An 8,157-nucleotide genomic window follows, 5' to 3' on the forward strand; every position below is an offset into this window, starting at 1 on the left:
GAAAAGTTGTATTCATCCTCCCCCCCCCCCCCCCCTTCTACAACTATCCTATGTACAATATACTTTGGTATATTGATACACCGTGGGACTTATCAAATAACGACTACTTTTTTTAAAATAAAAATAATCTTTTTTTATTTTGTTTTCCCATCTATATATACCACTATATTTCATCCAACAATTCACACATCTACATACTTTCATTTTTACAAAACAATTTTAATAACACACACAACAATTTGTAAATCATGGTTTGGACAAAGTCGGAAGAACTTAGTTTAACTAAAGCTTGGATCGAGATAGCAGAAGATCCAAATTGCGGTATCTTTATATTTTGTTGTTTTATATTAGTGTTTACTAATTTTTTATTAACCACCATTTCATTTTTTTTATTCTTTGTAGATAATTACCAAAGACAAAGAACATTTTAGACAAAAGTTAATAATATTTATTTAAATATGGAGAACAAACCGGCCGGTTATTGTAATGTAGAAACCGTTGTTGTTAAATTGCACCGTATGCGTAACTTTTGAACAATCTTCCTAACGAGACAAGAATCCAAAGTGCGTTGGCGGAGTATAGAGCAACGTGTGGAGGACTATTTCAACACATGAAGGAGTGAGAGTTGCTAAGGAGATGCTCAAAGTTCTAGTGTTTTAATAATATTTATGTATTTTGTATTTTTGCATAGTAGTGTTGTATTTCGTATTCTAGTGTTTCAATAATAGTTATGTAGTTTCGTATTTTGTGGTAATAATAGTTGAACTTTTTTTAATCTACTATTTATCCCATTATTTGAAAATCACACTTTTATTAATAAAAACACATAATACATTAACTTTAAAAAAAAAAAGACAATACATGTTTATATAGTGAGGTCAATGTTTAGCCGTTTTAAATGACAAAGTTGTAATTTGAAATTTGAACATAGAGAAACTGATTGTGTAAATATTTTGAAATTTAAACGTTAGAGAGACTGATTGTGTAAATATTTTGAAATTTGAACGTTGGAGGAGTGTCGTTTACTTCATCTATATATATGTTGGTTATCAAACATTACAGACCAAAAAAAACAAACATTTCTACACTCGAAATGGCCTCTTCATCAAATTTCTACACTATCCCAAAGCTACCAATGACTGTCGATCAAGTGGAGTACAGTATGATGGCCGATATCTTAGCTAAATGCAAAAAAGAAGGGGTGCCGGGAACAAATTTCTACTTTACAAGCACAAGAATGTTCTGATTTTGAGTGGAATATATAGATTATTTGCGGGGGAAGATCGACAACATCTAAAATGCAATTGAACAGCTTGACAGTGCCGTTTTCGCATTGAACAACTTGAGCAAATCGGCGCAACGACAATATCAGATGGTTTAATTAGTTTGTAATGTCTTTTAATTCACAAGTAGTTTTAATTTCTATGTAGTTTATGATGTGTTTCTCTTTTGATTAAGTAATGTCTTTTTAATTTCTAGCCGTTTCATTATTTTTTTTTATAAATAAAATGGTATTATTATTTTATATATATAATTATTATATATATATTTATATATAAAGTCTAAAACCAAAAAGAAAAAGAAAATTAAAGTCTAAATCAGAAAAAGAAAAAAAAATTAAATCAATCATTATCTTACTCCACTATCTAGGCAACTCCACTCTCGCTTTTTTTTTTTTCCAGACAACCCCTAGCAACCCAGGATACTACATGACGCATTCAAGTGCAAGTAGCCCAACCCCTGACAACTCCATACCTCTTAGCCTTAATAGGTTCATCGGTGCTCGAATCAACCAATGATCTGTGCGATCTACTCATTTAAATGTGATGTGTTAACAGTGTCGGCTTAAGCATTTTGGTGACCTTAAACGAGATCAATTTTGGGGGCCTAGTTTCTCAGCATATAAAGTAAAGTAAACCGAAAAAAAACCCGTACCTGCTCTTAGCTGTTGCTGGGCTGCTGGGTTGTTGGGCTGCTGAGCTATAAAAGTTGTTGTACTTGGCTGCTGTTCTGTTGATGTTGCTGTCCTACAGGCTACAGACTTGCTGGGTATATAGCAAATATGTTATTTTATCCCAAGAGAAACAAATCAAAATTAACTAAAAGGAAATGGATAGATGTACCTCATGGATCAAACAGGTTGCAAGTCCAGTTCATATCATTTTGGACAATTAATTAAACCCCTCCTCTTTTATCCGGGCTTGAGACCAACAAATATAAACTAAAAAGCTTACAAATGGCGGAGTTAAAAACTTTTTTTTTTATCTACTCTTTTAAGGTGTAAAAAACATAACAAATAATCACATAAAGTTTACTTTTCTAGCATTTTTAGAAGCAAACTCTTTAATCAAATCTTCGGTTCAAGTTTATAAGTTAGTTTTTTTTTTCAATTGACAAAATAGCTAACCCATTTTATTATTTCTCGTGACATTGTAGACCTTAAGTAATTTTTTTTATATATATAATTTTTAGTTTAGAAAAACTTCCTTCGGCGGTGGCAACAGTGATAGAGATAGTTAACATAATTCTATAAGCAATATACGCATTGGAAAAGGTATTTAACTTATGAATATAATTTGAAATGTTAATAGGTGTGCCACTTTCTAAATCAATAATATGTTTTAAAATATTTAGTTCTTGAAATAAATCAAGACCATCACTATTTAAACTATCACCAGATTTTAAACTTTTTCAAGACTAATACAATATTCTTTTAAATTTATATCGTTAAGAGAATTTAACTTTGGTTCGTTCCAAACTTATATCGTCAGTGTTAAGTGACAGCACTAATTCGTTCCAATCTGACCCCCTCCAATTCCTTTGGTTTGAGTTGGTTTCTTCCGGTTCATTTCCACGTTGAAATCAAATGTTGAAACCGGTCCATATCTAAATTCTGCTCCTATCCTAATTTAGTGGCGGCTTAAGATTTTTATAAGTCTCAAACGAGATCAATTTTGGGGGCCTAGTTCAATACTATATAAATGAAAGTAAAAACAAAAAAAAATAGCTCTGTTTTTGTATTCAACTACTAGTAATTAAAAAGATGCAGATATTGATGCAAAACTAAAAGGATGTTACTGCAATGCAAATTATATAATGATACTAAGTCCAAAATCCAAACATTAAATCTAATATAAAGAATATTGAGGGCTTAGAATTGTAAGGGCCTAAAGTGATCGCCTAATCCCATATTACTATTGAGCCACCTCTGCTGCGATTTAATCGACCAGGAGCGACAGATTTGATAATGTAACATTGATTTTTAGTTAGGGTTATGTTGTGAAAGTATATTAATACGAACTTATCCACATATTAATACGAAATTCGACAGCAGGTTCCAACATACGTTGTTTTAACCGGGTCTGCGCCAGAGAGCTTCTTCGATGTAGAAATTCCTATTTCAAATACACGATAGGGGAACCCCCTACTAATCCGTCTGAATGCATGACGATTAATAGAGGTAAACTTGCTTACTCAGACTTGATCAGGGTGTAACCAAACCCTCATAAAGGGACTTTCTATGTCTTCTCAACACAAGACTTCATGAATAGATGATGATCTTTCAACCATTAAGCTAATACCTAAAGACTTCACATATTTAATTAACCGAAATTGCATTTTAATTTTGAGATGTTGTAAGATTGATATCTATTTGTTGTTTACTGAAATAAGAATAAAAATGATGTATATCAAGTATAAAGATAAAGATAATGGATGATTGTTTTCTAGTCAATAGTAGAATGCAATCATGACATCAGAACACAATATGCATGCTCCAAGCAACAACAGAACATCCTTTGCTTTCAAGTCTTCCTACATCCTACATGCTATTGTTATCTACCAAATGCATATATTGTTGCCATCGGCTGTCATCATCAAATCGTTTCAACCACAAAAGGACTCAATTTAATATTGGAAAACTTGTTCAATTCTATTTAAATTAAAGAGTTAATTACAAGTATTAATTTCATTATCAGTTTTTGCGGATATTATCCTAAAGTGAAGAAATTACACGAATCATCACTATAGTTGTCAATTGTTTTTTGGTTTTTACCTCGCGACCAAACACCGTCTATTTTGACCGTTAAATGAGAAATGAATTCGTCATTTTACCATGTTCTTCTTCTAAAACACCATTTTTTCTTGTTGTTTTTCTTTCTCAGATCTAACGCAATAAAACAAAAGGTAAAGTTTTCGGGATAATTCGTATAATTTCTTCATTTTAAGATAATATCCGCAAAAGGTGACAATTTCCGTGACGAAAAATGTTATCAATTCTAAATTAAATATAAAATGTTGTAACATTTTCTACTTAGTTAAAATAGTTAGTTTTTTTCATTACTACAAACTCTTAAAAGGATTAAAAAGTGATTAAAGTATTAAATTCTTTTATTAACATATGCTATACCAACAGAAGTCCCAACTTAAATGATCCAACCACCACCTATAAAAGATAAAGACTCCCACACAAACACACAAAAACACATTTATAAATAGGTTTAGATTATTGAGCTACATTTAAGCCAACACAAATTATCATTATCATATAATATAAGAGAGATGGAGAATAAGAGATTGCCTGCACTGTATATGACCATGGTGGTTTGTGGTTCACTGATGGAGCTAGCCATTGGAGCTGTTTATACAGTTGGAGACTCAGCTGGTTGGACCACCATTGGCAATGTTAATTACAAACAGTGGGCTGCTACTAAGACCTTCAAACTTGGTGATACCATTGGTATGTAACATGTTTCATATATTCTTTGTTTTCATGTTCCTTGTTTTATGGTTCTTTGCTCTTTTGAATCTGTTATTTGATTTCATTTGATCTGTTACTGCATGTTATATATACATACACATACTGGACTTTATATGTGATTTTTACTAAAAGAGTTAAATGTTCAAGCTCATGTAAATATATGTAAACAATATACATAGATTATCAAATTGTTGGATATGGCTTACATATTAGAATGGTTGGTATTCTATATTTAGGCTGATTAGTGAATGTATAATTACCTTAAATATAATAAAATTATACAAATAAAGATTGTTCTAATTTAATATGTTTTGCATGCATAAGAAAATGTTTAGTTATATTCAAAACAAGTATTAATTTTCTAACCACAAAACAAAACTTTTTATTACATATTACTAAACATCCCTTTAGCTATATATCCTTAATTAACAAAACCCAATTAAGATGCTTTAAACTTACCCCAAGTTATATTGATTAATCATATCGGAGTACATGTTAATTATAGTTAAAACATTTCATTTGAGTGACTTCAATTTTGTGTGTTGTTGATGGAAGTTTTTTTGTAAGATACAATTATTAATTACACAAAAAAGGTGTCTTAAGATTTAATATCAAAATCTTGCAAAACAAAAAAGATTTAATAAATGCATAATGACTTTGCTTATACTGTAAGACTTAAAAATGATAAAAGCCAGTATAATTAATTACTTTAAATTCATTGAGAATTTTATACTTACGGGAAAATGATCCGTAGATTTTATCTAAGCTTAAGTACCGCTACTGTAAAAAAAGTTACAAATTAAATCTTTGAATTTGATAAACATACATAGCCTCCTGAATTTACATAACTTTTCCCTGAATTTTACATAATCCTCCGTGCTTTACCTAAGATAAATACTGCATTCTTTACCTAACCTTTTCCATATAATTATTTGCATTTGTAAATTTTTCACATACCCCGTATATATGCTAAAGTAGATTTACGGATATATAGTTGTGGTCGTTATTCTTGCTTTTTGTTAGCTTTTGATTCGCTGCATTTTTAAAGCAGTGCCACTAGCTTAATCATTAGACTGTGATTATTGCATCTTTCATTCTCTTATATTAAAGCTTCTTTTAAAAAACATGTACTCCGTACTTTATATGTCATATGGCAAACATGTTTATAAAGTTTCCTCAAAACATGGCATGCTATTTTGAGAAGACTAGTTTATGAGATAAAAAAAACACACAAGACTACAAGAATTGATTAATAAGTTCAAAATTGTCAAATTAGTTAAAGTTCTATTTTATCGAATTTTATTTAAATGCATCAATATAGAAGCCAATGTTTCATGGTGTGCGTGGTAAGGTACTCTGAGTTTTACCCACGAGGCGAAGGTTTGATTTTCGGCTTGGTTTCTATGTGGTTTTTTCCTAAAACTTGTGCAATTGGGGTTGGGCTCCATACATATGGCTGGGTTGGGCCAGCTTTCAGTGACTTCCATCATTGTATCATCCCCGACGAAGTTTTGGGCTTTAGAGTTTGTTGACCGTTTGAAAATAAATGAAACAATATACTAAATGACGAAAATTGCATACTCAATATAAATAGTTTTTTATTCCCTATTGTCCAAGAGATTTCTTGTTTATAATATATGGTACCAAACAAAGCTAAAGACCAGCTTCTTACCCATCAATGTTGTTTCTTTAACCCTTTTATATGCTCTAATTATATATATTGGTATCTCAGTTTTCGCATACAACAAGCAATTTCACAATGTGATGCAAGTTAGTCATGCGGACTACAGATCCTGCAATATCTCTGCGCCCATTGCGACCCATTCTACAGGCAATGACTCTATCAGTATAAAGACATACGGCCACCACTTTTACCTCTGTGCCGTCCCAGGTCATTGCCAAGCCGGACAAAAGGTTGACATTAACGTTCAAAAGGTTTCTTCAACATTGGCTCCAACTCCATCGGCATCAAATCCACCAGCGTTGGCTTCTTTGCCATCTCCATCTTTTAGTCCCACAACGAATGCGCCTAATTCTGTAGGCCTAGCTGCTTCATCGGCTAAATCATTCATTAAAGTGGGGTTGGCTATAGCTATTTTTGTTGGTATGGTATGACGGTTCGATCTATTTGTCTTGATGAACATGATTGAAGACAATGAAGAGGCACTAGCTGCATTTGGTTTTGATTTTCTGTAGAAATAGGCATCGTACCGACTTTGTGTAAGAATCACAATAAATTTTTCACAGTTATGTTTAATTGGTTATTGTAGTTCATGGAGATAATCTTGTATTCTTTTCATTTGTAATTCATATTCATAAATATAAACCATTATCAATAAATGTTAGTTTAGCATATACGATCATGTTCTTTACGATATGCTATATAGGTGCCGAATATATAAGATTTTTAGCAAAAAAATATGGACATACGTTAATGTTAGAATTAGGCTATAAATACTCAACCTAACTCGGCTTGAAATCGAACTTAAGAATCAGGTTAGAATTGGGTATTCTCAACCCACAAACCCATCAACCCAGAGGCGGAGGGAGAGAAGGGGCAGGGGCCCTGCCAATAGGCCCAATTCTAGTGCACACTTTTCAGCCCATAACCACTAATTAAATGTCTATCCACCCTTAACAAAACTGATTAAATAGTCCATAGGCATTTGCTATCTACATCTTCCCACATGCACAAGCACAATCACAATCACAATCAATTAATCAATTCACAGGTTACTTTTCTTCTATTCTTTCCCTTTTCGTTTGTTTCCCTTTAATCGATTATATATATCTTTCAGACTTTCACCATATTGCTCCAGTTACATTTTTATTATGCTTGACAATGAAGTTTGTAAATAATAGTTTTTGATAATTTTGTCTTTCTAGTATTAATAGTTTATTATGTTGTTTATTTTTTCAATGAGTACTATGTTAAATATGCAAGCTCTGTTAATCGATTCAACCTGATTTTTTTTTTCCCAGTGAGGTCAGGGTTAGTCTCTTGGGTTGTCAAGTTGACACGCTAACCCAAAAGCTTTTAAATTATTTGATTTATGATCCTCATTTATCTGTTGTATCATATTTGCTGAACATTTGTTTGGTGACATAGTTAAAAAGTATGATTACACATGCTAGTAATAACTTTTCTGTTCATTTTTAATAATTGTGTAAAAAAATTATTATAAATGAATGATTAAATGACTAGTATTTTAAAGATGAACATACGCAACATTTAGATGGGTTGGCTAGGAGCAGTGCCGGCTTGATAGTTCTAGTGGGCTAGGCACAAACCTAAGGCCCATCAAATACTAAGGCCCCCAAAATTTATAAACATTGATCAACTACTATACTCAGTTTTATAGTATTTAGATTAATAAGATTATAGTTAGGGCTTTCTT

General features: G+C 31.8%; 1 protein-coding gene across 1 annotated transcript; it reads left to right on the top strand.

Moving 5' to 3' along the window:
- The first annotated feature begins 4,456 nt into the window (after nt 1-4,456).
- LOC122598032 (mavicyanin-like) lies at nt 4,457-7,058 on the top strand. The gene is made up of 2 exons (XM_043770638.1): nt 4,457-4,738; nt 6,492-7,058. The coding sequence occupies exons 1-2, from the start codon at nt 4,561-4,563 to the stop codon at nt 6,872-6,874; spliced, it is 561 nt and encodes a 186-aa protein (XP_043626573.1). The 5' UTR covers nt 4,457-4,560; the 3' UTR covers nt 6,875-7,058.
- Nucleotides 7,059-8,157: the final 1,099 nt, after the last annotated feature.

Source organism: Erigeron canadensis, chromosome 4 (genome assembly GCF_010389155.1).
Source record: "Erigeron canadensis isolate Cc75 chromosome 4, C_canadensis_v1, whole genome shotgun sequence".
Taxonomy (NCBI): Eukaryota; Viridiplantae; Streptophyta; class Magnoliopsida; order Asterales; family Asteraceae; genus Erigeron; species Erigeron canadensis.